General features: G+C 41.1%; 1 protein-coding gene across 1 annotated transcript in view; it reads right to left on the bottom strand.

The window, feature by feature from the left end:
- Positions 1-14665, bottom strand: part of TAF4 (TATA-box binding protein associated factor 4) — a 36850-nt gene that overhangs the window by 13432 nt on the left and 8753 nt on the right. Inside the window, exons 3-4 of the mRNA XM_064730138.1 lie at positions 1780-1946; positions 978-1097 (exon numbers count right to left, since the gene is read on the bottom strand). Coding sequence (XP_064586208.1) covers positions 978-1097; positions 1780-1946 — 287 coding nt within the window. The remainder of the gene's footprint in view (positions 1-977; positions 1098-1779; positions 1947-14665) is intronic.

The following is a 14665-nucleotide window of genomic DNA, read 5'->3' on the forward strand; positions in this document are numbered from 1 at the left end:
CCAAAAAGAAGAGGCTCTCCTGCTGCCAAAGCTAACTTTATTGGTATTTTGGAAGAAACTAAGGGAGATAAGGATTTCATTTGTCTCTTTTTTTTTTTTGAAATCAGGATAAATTAAGTCCATGGTGTGCTCATTACAGCACAAAATATGCAGATGGAATGATGGTGGGGTGTTTTTTTTTGTCCTGTATAACAGCAGAGCAAATTAAGGAGACTCAGTTAGGTAAATTAACTCTTAGATCTAGAAAGATCACTGGCATAGGGAAAGGCTCTCTGAGGGGAAAAAGGTTAACTGGATGCATAGCAAAACCTGCATGTTTTAAATTAAAACTCTCTAATCCTGTCTACTCAAAGGATGAAGAAAGCACAATGAGACAGATTAGGTGACAGCAATCATATTGTATCACAGCTGCCTGGAAGTCATGTGGAGAATTTCACACTCTTGCACTGGTTTTTAAACTCTTGACATCTCTAAGAAAATGTCCAAGGAGGCCCAAAATGAACTGAGGCCAGCCCAGACTGACATCAGTCTCTCTGTGAGTTATCAGTCTCCAGAAGGACACAGACCAAAGCAGACTCATGGGAAAGGGAGAAGGCTTCAGGAAGAGAAGGCTGCCAGTGCAGTCATCTTTGCAATTGTAAATTTTGCTGCAGAATTCAGAGGGCTGCAGATCCACCACAGGAATAACACCACAGCCCAAAACCCAAGGGGAATTGCTGTCACCTCCTTTAAGCAGAAAGCATAAAGGTATTTCATTTCAGTCAGCTCTGTGACTGTACAAACTACAAACACAATACCTTGAAATGGAGATACGTACAGGTGTAATATGAAATAATACCAATATACATATAAAAATTATACCTGTACATCCAAAATGTACATGTAACTAGCCTTTAAAAAGGCTAATCCAGAAGGCATTTCTTCCCTGCACTGAGCAATGGCAGTCTCAGGCACACATCCCTTCCCCACACACCCACCTGCACAACCGGGGGCCGCTGCAGCGTGGTCGTGGGTTGCACTGTGGTTTGAGCCTGAGACACTTGCTTGATGATAGTAGTTGGTGTCACCTGTCGTGCAATAATGGGTGTTCCTGGAGCCTGGGGAAGAGGGGAAAAAAAAGTCATGAACACATCAGTGCCTAGAGTTCAATACCACCTGCTCTAGCTGGTGTTCTGATTCTGCATTATTACAAATAGCAAAGAATGCATCTGAAGCACTATGGGACTCCAAGAAGGATTTTCAGTCTTGAAGTTAATGCAACTGTCAAAATCTTGGTGTATGTATATCCATATCCATTTTTTTCTTTTAGTCTTGTGTTTATTCTGGGGAGAACAGTTGTACACATTAACCATATATGGTCTCCTTTATATCAAAGTTTTCAACTTAATGAGATTCAGATATGTAAAAATATTTTTGATGAGTAACAGCCAAGCTGTAACAGAATTAGGAACACAATGCAATGCCTATGCCTTGTGGAAAGTAGATTTAGATTGGCTATTTGGAAGAAATTCCTGGCTCTGAGGGTGATGAGGCACAGAGAGGTGTGGACTCCGCCAGCTTGGGATGGGGCTTGAAGCAACCTGGTCTAGGGGAAGGTGGCCCTGCCCATGTCAGGAACTGGATGAGCTTTCCAACAGCTTTCCAACACAAACAATTCTGAGATTCTGTGAATCTATTAACAGTCTGTACATCCCAGTTACATCTATGGTTTCTTCACTAGTAGCACACCTGACTTCCTCCCGTGCTCTGCACAGAACAGTTTCCAGCAGCTGGACTGACCTGCACTGTGGATATCTGCACTGGGGGTGCACTGGTGGGTGTAGCAGGACGAGGAGTCAGAGTGTTCTGAGGCTGGGACTGGGCGTGTGCCTGGGCCTGCATCTGAGCCAGGGCCTGCTGGGGGATCATCAGCAGCTGCCCGTTCTCGCTGCGCACCAGCACCATGCCTGCAAAACAGAGCGGTCAAGAACACAGCTTTGCAAACATCAAAGAACATCTTATTCTGTTTGGTTTTTTTTAATTCAAGTTGGGTACATATGGAATTAATGTACAGCTGAAGGACCAGGCAGCTAGCAAGAGGGGTTTAGAATAAAAGTCAAATACCCAGCTGCATTATTGTATTTTGTCTAGAATAACTTAATTTTAGAAATACTGTATCTAAATGCTCAGTATGGTGTGTACAGAACACAGTGAGGTGTATCTGCCCCAACCACAAATATTCCATGTGACAGAAGTCAAAATGATCCTGTAAAAATCCTACCTGCTCTTTACTAAGAAATTTGTTTTATGAGATACTACAAATAGAAGAAAATCCTGCCATTAGGCAAGATGCCTGTTAGTTTGTCTTTAAGAGGGGAAGAAAAATAATCAAACCTAGGCTTCACCATCAACAGCAACACAATTGTCTAAGTCCTAAATTAATTTCCCATAACCAATTTAGTAATGAAAGTGGCTATAAAATCATAATCTCTCTCATGTGCATCAGCAACAGACTGCACTGTGCCATGTTACACCCCAAATGAAAAATAAAACAGAGAGGGAAATGAGGAAGTCATTCCCTGCTCAGTCACTCAGATCAATACACTTAACCCCACTGGGTAGCTGTAGGGAAGCAGAATTTAACAGGCAGAATTTCAGATGTGATTCTCTCTTCCTTGAAGGCACAAACAGGATCTGGACAACATGAACTGTGTGCCAAGAGCTGCTTCATTCAGCTCCCCGAGAGCCTCAGGACCTCATCAGCTCTGAAAAAGCCACCTAAGGAAACAAACTGGGCACTCAAAATGAGTTGGCTTTTCTGAGCAGCTACAGGAAGAACCTTCACCATGAAAATCAAGAGGCACTAGTGAAATCAGAAAGTTTTTCTGAAGTGTTGTTCAGTGAATCAAAAGCCCATACACACTCCCCAACAGTATCTGGAGATGTGGTCTATTGCATCTCAGAGCATGACTACTTCAAAAGAATCAAGCTTTTATTTGCTTTTCTATTCTGGTGAAGTGCTGAAATGTTTACAGACAACATCTTAAACAGTTTTCTTGGGCAGTTTTGCAAAAATTCATATACTGATTTCTACAAAAATGAGTTCAAAAGAAAAGCCTTCGTTGATTTGCCCCTAATTTTTTCCTTACACTCTCTACATTAATGAAGCAGAGTCACACAGAGATGTTAAATTATTTACATCCAAAATGTGACTTTCCATCACAACTTATTTAAAAGTGTTAAGGTGGGACCCACAAAGTGCTGGGGACAAGTGTTATATCTAGAAACAAATATCCTCAAAGTGTTTTTCTGTAGGAAAGGAAGAGGGGGAGAAACCTATTTATTATCCTGCAGACTGTAGGAGGTAAATACTCTTCTTTTAGCTGTCAGGTCCAAAAAACTATTTTCCAAGCCATTCCAAAAAGTAAAGTTTCTTTTCCTGTAACTTATGTAAGGAGAAGTATTTCCTTTAAAACAGCAAAGGCACACACCACCAACACCACATCTTAGGAGAACTTAAACACTTTAACAGTGAACACAGAGCTTGGGGCTGTGGGCTGCTCATCAGAACCATCACCACATTCTCAGCATCAGCCTAACACTGTGGGGAGGGGGCTACTGACAAAAAAACAGAAATAGAACATTTTACAGACTACAGAATGACCTGTTACTACATCAACCTCACTCCTGCACCAAAAGAACCTGGCATCCTCTTCAATGTGCAAACATAAAATCTTAGGAAATGAACTCACATTGCCCATTTTTGTCATCTCTCATAATGATCAGCTGAAGCAGCTAAATGCTGAATCAGTTGAAATCTTCAATATTATTATAAACTAAATCATCAGTACTGTGGAAATCTGATTAGAGGAGCTATTTTCAAGTCAACATCAAATATTAAGGGGTTTTGAGTACTTATTTCATTTCTAGCAGCTGAAAAGGCCCCATGGAACTCCCTATGGCCAAGCTTTCAAAAGTCCTCCAACGCCACAGAACTACACTGACACCCCACAACAAACCCTTTTGCCTAAAATTCACCAGTTTGGGAACTCCCTAAGGTATCCTAAAGTAAAAGTGCCATCCAAATTCTTCAAAGAGTTATGTGTTTTTCTCCTTACAGAAGCAACATGAGAAATACTAAACCTAGTTTTGGATGAGGGGATGTGTTTAAACTTCTTTCTCAGTGTAAAAGTGACTGAAGTCATTGGAAAGCAGCAAGGCAAAGCAGCTCCCCTGCAGATGAGATCTCCACATGGCCCAGAGCTCTGATACCTGTTCCTGTCTCCAGCTCAGCAATGTGTCTGCACCACACACCAACACACCAGTATGGTCAGCTTACTGCTTTGCACCCCAAAATATGAATGAGGACAGAGAAAAGATGGGAAATAACCACAAAGTGAAGGTTCAAAACCCCTGAAGTGCAAGCACAACATCTGAACAATGAAACATTCTCCCTGAGCTACATGCAAAATTAGAACATGCCTACACATTAACATAGCACAACTGCTCAAACAGACAGTTGAAAAGCATATTAATGTGAGCTTTAGAAAACATATCAAGAAAGTGCAATTTTTGGCAGCAGACAGACAAAACAATCATTTGTAATTCAAACCCTGACTCTAAGCACTACCCTGTTAGATTTCTAACTCCAGGAAGTCTGAAGTACTTCTTTCAAGTATTGAAGTCATAATAAAAAAGTAACTCATACAAAGCCACATTTATATCTGTCGTTATTTAAATAGTTCTTTCATTCCCACTCAAATTTGATACACAGTTATTTTTAATTTATATAGTTTCTAACATGTCATTAAGTCAGCTTCTACCACTGATAAATGCCTGTACACACAAGGCTACATACAAACATAAAGACAGTTACTACCATCTGCACAAACTTTAATCACAGTATGATGATATGAGACATTTTACTGCTTGGAATGTTAGTGGTGGCTGGGTGACTTTGGAAAAGGTGCAAAAATTCAGAATGTGATGAACTTGAAATTTGTGTGCAGAAATTCTCCAATATTACAGTGTGCAGGCAAGGAACACAAAACACCCCTCCAGCTTGATGGGGATTCTTTAAAAAGGGAGATGGAGCTGCTCTCTGAGCTTCTGTCCCTACACTCCAACTACAAACTTTTCCAACCCAGTTAGCTAAAAAAGGAACTCACTAACCCAAAACTATACCCAAGCTGGCTTTAAGGGGATTTTCAGTGAAGTTCAGAGGGGTCATTGGAGATAAGTCCCATTTACCTCCTACTTCTAAACAAAATCACTGTGGGACTGTAACACCTCCTCTCCCCATCCATACACAAATCTCAGTTAACAATTCATGACAATGAAGAAGAGGAAGGGCTGACAGCCACATGTGTACAAAAAGAAATTTCTTTCCAAAACTGACATTTGAAATATTTAAACACAGCTAAGTATCATAACCTCAAGCTCCAATGCATAAGGCTGCAAATGCTGAATGAAGCAGGTCAGAACTGAGTACCAGGTACCAGAATTCAGCTAGAATTGTGTAACTTATCTCACTGTTTCAATTAAATTCAGCAACATATTTAAAGATGGAAAACATCTTTGTGTTTTATCAACCAGGTTTTTGTTCCTGGATTAATGGATTAATTACTGCTTGAGATCAAACAGCTAATCAACATCACTGGAAACATTCAATTAGAAAAAGGTGACAATGAAACCTGGCCATTTTAAATATCTTTCTGCCTTCTTTTTCCTAGAAAGTCTGATCATGTGTATTCTAAAATCATATTCACTATTAAAAATGCAAACATTCAAGAATTCTTTCCAAGTCTCTCATTAAAAAACTAATTAAAATTAAAATTAATTACCATTTTTGTTAGAACTTAGATGCTTAAGAGAATCCTGAAAGAGGCTCATATTTGAGTTTGAATTAAACAATTCATCATGGCTCCAAATGAAGGATTAACAAACTCAGTTGGCTGTTTCTGGTGCCAGAGTTGTGCTCCTGACCAATACAATGGTCATCCCACATGTTCTTGCAGTGAAGATCAATCCTGTTTACAACAATGCTCAGGATGGAAAATGCCATCATTATGTGATGTAGCTGCATGATTCTGCAGGGTCATCTTTGCCTCTTGCTTATTTGTAATTCCATTTGTTAATGACATTTCCATTTATAAAGTGTTGTGCTTTGGGGCTTTTTCTTTGTTAGTGTTTTTTCAATTAATAAAATGTGTAAAATCATGCTCTGGAATAAAAAGTGAAGAGTTCTGGCCATTGGACACATCAGAAAAACACAAATCAGATTTTTTTTTTCTAATACTTCCCTCTTCCTTCTTTCTTTGAAACATGGTTTGGCTTAACAAAGACTAAAGAAAAAAATTAACAGAATGATAAGGAAGACTAATAAAATATTTTGTAGCCTTTGCACACCATTCTGAGTATCTGTGTAATTTCACACATATACTACTTGCTTACTAGAGAACCCCTACATGCAGAAAACAAACCAAACTAAAACAGTTTCCTGATTTGTTACCAGTTTTTACTGGTAGATCTTGATTAGTAATATTTATAGGAGCTGGACTTTCCAGTGAGGGAGATAAAACCACCTGCAGACACAGCAGCACCCTCAGATCAGTGTTGTGAGGCAGTGCAGCAGGGTCACCTCTGACAGCCACACCCTGCAGGAACCACTCCAGCAGCAGCATGTCCCAGTGTCACCTCCAGGGTAATGCTCAAAATCCCAGTGTCACCTCCAGGGTAACACTCCATGTCCCAGTGTCACCCCTCAGGATAGCTCCATGTCCCAGTGTCACCTCCAGGGTAATGCTCCATGTCCCAGTGTCACCCCTCAGGATAACACTCCATGTCCCAGTGTCACCTCCAGGGTAACGCTCCATATCCCAGTGTCACCTCCAGGGTAACTCTCCATGTCCCAGTGTCACCCCTCAGGATAACACTCCATATCCCAGTGTCACCCCTCAGGATAGCTCCATGTCCCAGTGTCACCCCTCAGGATAGCTCCATGTCCCAGTGTCACCCCTCAGGACAGCTCCATGTCCCAGTGTCACCCCTCAGGATGCTCTCATAGCCCAGTGTCACCTCCAGGATAACACTCCATGTCCCAGTGTCACCTCCAGGGTAATGTTCCATATCCCAGTGTCACCCCTCAGGATAACACTCCATATCCCAGTGTCACCCCTCAGGATAATGCTCCATAGCCCAGTGTCACCTCCAGGGTAATGCTCCATGTCCCAGTGTCACCCCTCAGGATAGCTCCATGTCCCAGTGTCACCCCTCAGGATAGCTCCAAATCCCAGTGTCACCCCTCAGGATAGCTCCATGTCCCAGTGTCACCTCCAGGGTAATGCTCCATATCCCAGTGTCACCTCCAGGATAACTCTCCATATCCCAGTGTCACCCCTCAGGATAACACTCCATGTCCCAGTGTCACCCCTCAGAACTGCTCCATATCCCAGTGTCACCTCCAGGATAACACTCCATATCCCAGTGTCACCCCTCAGGATAGCTCCAAATCCCAGTGTCACCCCTCAGGATAGCTCCATATCCCAGTGTCACCCCTCAGGATAGCTCCATATCCCAGTGTCACCTCCAGGGTAACACTCCATATCCCAGTGTCACCCCTCAGGATAGCTCCAAATCCCAGTGTCACCCCTCAGGATAGCTCCATGTCCCAGTGTCACCCCTCCATGCCTCAGGGACTCCAGCCCTACCATGGGGACACACTGAGGGACTCCCTCTCCAGCTGGCAGGCACCTCAGCAGAGGCACAGCAAGGTGTGCTTGTGCTTCTCACAGGGCTTGACAGTGTACAAGGACCAAACTCCCACCTGTGAAATACAAACCCCAACAGGACCCTGATTCCCAGTGACATCATCTGTCACCATCTGATCCCAAGTGACATTATCTCTCTTTCTGATGCACACACTCAAAACAGAAGGTTCAAGCTTACAGATACTGCTTGTTATCCACAATGTAGTCCATGGTTAATCCACATCAAGTCAGAACCACTACTAATCTAGACTTTTAATAAGTTGTTTTTTTCTGAGACATAACAGAAGAATTAATGGATGTGTGATCTTGAAAGTGCATGGAGAATATCCTTTCCTAGTCTCCTGAGGATATTCTCTTCTTAAAGTAAAAAGATAACTATAAACTTTCCAAGAAAAAACAATTGGGGTCAGGGAGCAAAGAATTAATAGGCACACATGCTGGTGTTCAGAAAGAATGCCCAAGCCTGAAAGAATAACTACAGGACTGATACTTCTGGTGTAGAAAACCAAAAATCCCTACAAACATCTCTAGAAAAGGAGATTGTTGATCATACAATGCACTGACACCTGACAAACCTTCAAATCCCAGCTAGATCTGCCAGGGAAGTTCACTAAGAGGTTATCTTCACGTCAAAGCCCTTTGGGCCTTAAGCTCTTGAGCACACACTCATTTGTGGCAAGATGCTGCAAACATTTGACATGGCAGAAAAATCTGACAGTAATCCTGAGTGGGCTGTGCCATATTAGCAGGAGAAAGCTTTAGGAGAGAATCCTTTTGGTATTGTCAGAAGAGATTCTGTTGCAGAAAAGAGAAAGTGAATGTGTGTGCAAGGTTATGCAAGTTATCACACATACCACAAAAACCATCTAAAGCCAAGGGGCTGAGTCCCTGCTCTGTAACTGATTGGATCAGGTTACTCAGAAACCCACAATGACAAAACTTTTATAAAAGGACAAAGTTTTTAAGATTTTTCCAATACAAGAATGCTGGAATACCAGAGTGAGAGCTGGAGAAAACAGCTGCCAATAGAAGCTGCAGGAAGAGCTTCCAGAATAAGTGGTACCTGTGACAGGGTCCTTACTGCAGAAAAGGGAAAGATAACCTGGTACTGACATCAGTGCTGTCCAACAATCCACCAGTAACTGATCCACCTGGAAAACTCCCACTCTACAGGAATGAAAGCCCAAGGAAAGCAGCAAGAACCTACTGAAGTCTACAAGTCCACTGCAGCTCTGTGAAAATCTGGGTCATTAAGGAAATCTTCCCTAACAATAGACAGTTTGTAGCAGACTTAGAATTATTTACACACATTAAAGAGCAGCCTCTGTAACAAACCAGATGAGTAGCAGCTCACTAAGGACCATCTACAGACCAACTCATGAGAAACAGGGATTACAAATCAAGACAGGTAGAACAGAACTGTCAATGGTAACAGAAGTGCAGATTAGATGTTATTTTAGACACACTACTTTGTACTTGAGGAGAAATGTGCACCACTGTTCAGTATAAATTAGATACACTTCAGTTTAGGTACCTGGAACCTCAGGAGACCTGTGCTGCACAAATCCAGAAAAAATCCTACTTGAACTTTCTTGCCAAAGCCTTTGGCCTCATCAGCAATCTGAGCTTTCAAGTTTCATCAACAAACGTGGTTGTTTTGTGATTTCTATAAAGGCACCTTAGCTCCACAAGGATGAGCACAGTGCCTAAGGAGAAGTCTCCCCAGTGCAGGGATCAGGAGGTATCAGAAATGACCCCATGCCCATGTGAGACTGCAGCTGCTCCACAAAACTGCCAGGCAGTGACAGAGCTGTCCAGCACACAGCACAAACCTGTGCCAATGCCCTCAAGCCTTGCTCCAGGGCAATGGGCACCCCAAAGCCACAAGGCTGAGGTTCTGCACGCAGCTGTGCTGAGCACACAGCACACCCTGTGCCCAAGGAAAGGGACCTGTTCAATGGTCAGCACCTGCTGCACTGAAGGTGTGCTACAACTCACCATGAAAAAAACATGGCATGATTGTCAGGTGATGCCTCAGAGCACCTCTAATATAAAATACTTGGAGTTTTTCCCAACAGGCACTGAAGACTGGCATGGCATAGAGTTTTAGACAAGAACTACAAAAGCAAATTCCATTTCCTTTTCAACTCATGTCACTCTGGAGTAAAGGAGAATTCTACCCAGACACAGCACCTAAAAGATACAACCTACAACAGCAGCACTGCACTGTTGGCTACCACTGCTCTATCCAGCCTGCACACACAGGTTCCAACCAGCCATTATGGTCTCAGAAACATCAATTCTTCAACAGCTGATTTATGATTGTTGTCAACACAGGTAAAAGATACGTTTGCAAATATCCTCAAGAATCCTGCATTTTGTACAGACCAAGTACAAAAGTTCACATTATGAAAAACTGCTTGTTTTTTCTTACAGAAGAGTCAATAGACAAAAAATTCGATTTAATTTTAAAAGCTTTTGCTTACTCGTCCATGCAAGAGTTCTGTTTCAAACAACACAACTGAACTGTCTAAAAGGTAAAGAAGTGAATCATTTGTAAAGTATTGATTCACAAACCTTTTAAGAATATAGTTAAAGGGATAATGTCATGTTGGAATGCCAAAAAGACACTGCATTTAAGAGTGATCCCATATGTAAAAAATCTCACCTGCTCATTTGAAGAGGTGTGTAAGAATTGTTCTGGAAACTGCATCATTTTATACAGCAACAATTGACAAATGCTTCAACAACAATGTGATTTGCAACTATTTTGACTTCTCTGGAAAGCTAAATTCCTTGAAAGTGAGTTAACATTCCTTTCTAGTCAAGGATACAAAGCTGGAACACCAGAGTGCTCTGTCAAATTGCAGCCCAATCATCACACAAATCTGTCTGATGTCGAAACAGCTCTAAGAAAAACACTATCAAGAGCTAAACCAATTGCTTTAATTATTGATCTCCAAGCAATTCAGATGCAGCTCTGCCATTAATTTCAATATACTTAGATCAAACAACAAAGCAATTATACCAAAATCAGATTTGGGTTTGAGAAAGGAAGACACAAAATAAAGTGTCACTAATTCTTTACGTCTGTTATTTTAAATAGGAGGTTTTAAAACTCAACCTGTCTTTATTTGTGACAGTTTGTTTGTACCAAGGTGTGTCAACATTAGTGCTGTTCAAGCACCTGAAGAAATGGGAAGGCTGAGTTACTTTGCATTTATTACCAGAGTCTGCACAGAAATACTGAATGAGGAGTAATGCTTTAAATCACTGCTTTGAATGCAACAGCCTAAAACAACTAAGTCCATGAGAAGCCACCAAGAACAAATTTCTTTTAATTTGTCCCCACTGTGAATGGCCTACTCAAGGTATAGACTCTCTGTAATTTTAGCTGCTGCCACCTTTCCAGCTGAAGCTGTGGAGACCCAGAGCTGGACAATTCCACTGACTGCCAGCTCCCCAGGGCAGCCTCAGCACAAACGTTCCCTCCACATCCTCCTCTGGGAATTCACGCCTCTCTCACTGCCCAGACAGAATTCTCCTGCTTTGAGAATATGCCAAACACTACGCCTGCAAGTTCAATACAAACCATCAACTGGGACATGATATTACATGCCATTTGGCTGATAGCAACATTTATTAAGTAGCTCTGCTTTTGCAGTTAGTCTGAACACAGGAGGAGAATTATTTTCACACCTGTAAGCTTGAATTCAGAATGCTTTTCAACAAAATCAGGTTTCGTTTTGATTTTTACCAACCATCAAATGCACAGTCCTGAGTAATGACTAAGCTTAATGACTGGGTATGACTAACACTTATAAATAATTAGTGCCTTTCTCCCCCTCCCCCATGGAGGACAGGGAAGGAAAGAAAATCAAATGATACCCTGGTAAAAAAGGAAGGAGGAAAGGAACTAAGAGGTTGATCTCAATGCATGAGATTGAGATCGTGAAAATTTTCACGATTGCCTCGTGAAATCATTCCAGAGGGAATACTGCTCCAAAAATCAGATTTAGGGAGTGATGTGCAGCTCCCTCTTCCTCCCTCTCCCGGCAGTGTGGCCTCATCCCCATGGGGATGCAAATCCCTGTGGGAAGGGGCATCTCCTGCCTCCATCCAGGGAGGATTTGTAGGCAGTGAAGCCAATATACAAGAATATACAAGAACACTTGTATATTCTTCCAATCCACCCTTAATACCACTGCAAACACCACTGCATGTATGTCTGTTAAAAACTAATAACTCCTCATGCTTGTCTTTTAACTTCCACCCAGCTCAGTCACTGTCAGCTCCCTCCAGAGCTCTTCTCCCCACGGATCCCTGCACAAACCCTTCTGCTCCCTCCATGGACTCTGTGGCCACAGGTGCTGCAATTGCCCAGTGCTGCTCCTTGTGGCTGCCACCTGTGACTCATGAGGGCACAACTGGTCCCACTGGCCACACCACGACTCAAAAAGCACCTGATGTTCCTGCACTGGGAGAGAGGCTGTGAATGGAGCCCTCCCTTAGAGCAATGTCTGATGAATAAACTGCAGGAGGGTGTGCAGACACTGAGCACAGCCCTGCTGCCCCCAAACCTTCTCACAAAGACTCCAGCACAGCACCACACCTCGTTGCTTGCCTTTTGTTTATACTCTGATATCTGGAGCACACATTTTTCACCTGCACTGGTTGTCAGCACAGTCTATCCAGCAGGTGCTTTATTCTGCACAAAAGCACTGTGATAGCTTTTAACAGTTCAACTACTCTCAGAAGCATCTATTAATCAGGTTATAATCATAAGTTAGGCCATTTTTACAAGAGAGGCTTACTCAATTCAATACAAATCTTAGGACAGTCATGTCAGTCATATAAATATAAAATATAAAATAATATTACACACTGCTGTGAGTTTTATGTTATTCCTTGTCTAGGTGCTGGGTATGTTTAAGTGAAAAATACATTTTAGTAAGGCATTTTAAGGGAAAAAGTATCAAAATTAATATACATAGCATTCATAAGTTACAAGTCAAATTTATCAACAGAGATCTAGCATGGCAAAAAGTTACTTAATTTTCATCAACATTCTTTTCCAAATCCCACAAAAAGGGCTTGGTATCAAACTGGATCTTGCACTAAATTCTCTACAAATACAAGTAAAAGCACCATCCCTATTTAACCTATTTTATAACACATTTTGCTGAGCATCAACCTTTGATGTTGAAAGTGCAACTTTCTGATTACTGGTAATCTAAGTACAGAAACCCATAGTTTTAAATGTTATTTTGAGTCTGACAACAGTTACAGACCCAAAGATCAGATCTATTTATACAACACCTTAAGACAGCTCTACTGAGGTGCTGAACAGATCTCACTGCAGGTGTATCAATTCCTTATAATTATCACCTCTTTCTTGATTACTGATAGATCTATACCATTATCCAGTGACAACAATCAACATTTTGTTCTCACAAAAAATACTCTGTATTTTAAAAAACCCTTAAAGGCATACATAAGACCTCAAGGACAATTATTATCTTTTGCATTAAATTTTATGCTAAAGACACCTGAAGAGAATTACTCCAAGAGAGGAGGGTTTGTGGTAAAAAACTGGCTCTCAGTTGAGATACCAGAAGACAACCAGAATTTCCAGGAAGAAATTCCCACAGAATAGAACTGGTGTAAAAATTTCCAGAGTAAGCTCAGGTAAAATTGTCCTAGAAGGTTTTAAACAAACAAAAAGCTCTATTCATGTGTCTATGGCAAAAAAAAAAAAAAAATAAAACAAACCACCTCATTTAATCTGAAATATGGACGATCACTTAATCTTTACACCTGTTTAATTACAACCTGTACACAGAGCAGGCTGTATCAGCAATTTTGCTTCTCTTACAAGGAAGCAGATCCAAGAGAGCTGATACAATTATTTGCACACAGGAACAGACCCGTGGCTGTGCAAAGAAAAAGCCCTTTGTCACCTGGGAGCACCACTCTGCCTAGTCTGGCCTTCCTTCACCCACAGCTCTGGGGTTCATAACATGAAATAACTGAAAAACCTCCTCTCTACCATTGTGACAGATACAGAAATATACAGTATTTCTCCTCAGTTATGAAAAACTCTATTTTCAAAATTCTACCTCTCCAAACCTCCTTTCACAAGAGATAATGTGCCTAATAAAGCTAAACTTCCTAACAGTCTTCCAATTAGCAAATTTTTTTTTTCCTTTTTTCCTTACATAAAGCAATGGTAACAGATTCAAAGAGAAATTTCAGACAGATTGAGTTACAAACATGCATAAAGTTTCAAAACAAAAAATAATCTTGACAGGAGTAGAAATTTTAAGGTAAAAATTATGATTTTGAAGATTTCTGACCAAAAAAATGAACACAGTAACAAAAAATGTTTAATGTGTTAAGTGACTTCTGTGTCCAGTTCCTTCTGAGCAGAGTCAGTATTGATCACAGAGTTTTTACACAAAGCAACCTTTCCACACACCAGCACTTTCTCTTTCCTTGAACCCAGATAGTTTAAATATCAGTATTTTCAACTGTGTTCTAGAACTACTTCATAAAATTTTTTAGAATTATATTTACATATCATTTCTCAAAACAGGGAAGACAGAGTAAGAGTTCTCATACACCACAATACTTCATTTGAAGAGTTTGTGATATAATTTGTCTCCTATCAGTGGCCCAAACTCATGCATTTTCACCTCACTTTGCTAACAGGGCTGCAGCATTCTCTGTTAGTAAGGGATTCAAGTCCTGGGCAACATTCAAATTTGGGGTCCTCAAACCAAGAAGGTTTCACAAGCAACCTGCTTAAATTTCCAGAGATGGAAAACATGTAACTTCTTGCAGAGTGCAAAACACTTCAAAAGAAATAAATCACTTCTGGTTATTGACCAATAACCTTTCCCACAAGCTTAGTGATA

Source organism: Zonotrichia leucophrys, chromosome 20 (genome assembly GCF_028769735.1).
Source record: "Zonotrichia leucophrys gambelii isolate GWCS_2022_RI chromosome 20, RI_Zleu_2.0, whole genome shotgun sequence".
Lineage (NCBI taxonomy): Eukaryota > Metazoa > Chordata > Aves > Passeriformes > Passerellidae > Zonotrichia > Zonotrichia leucophrys.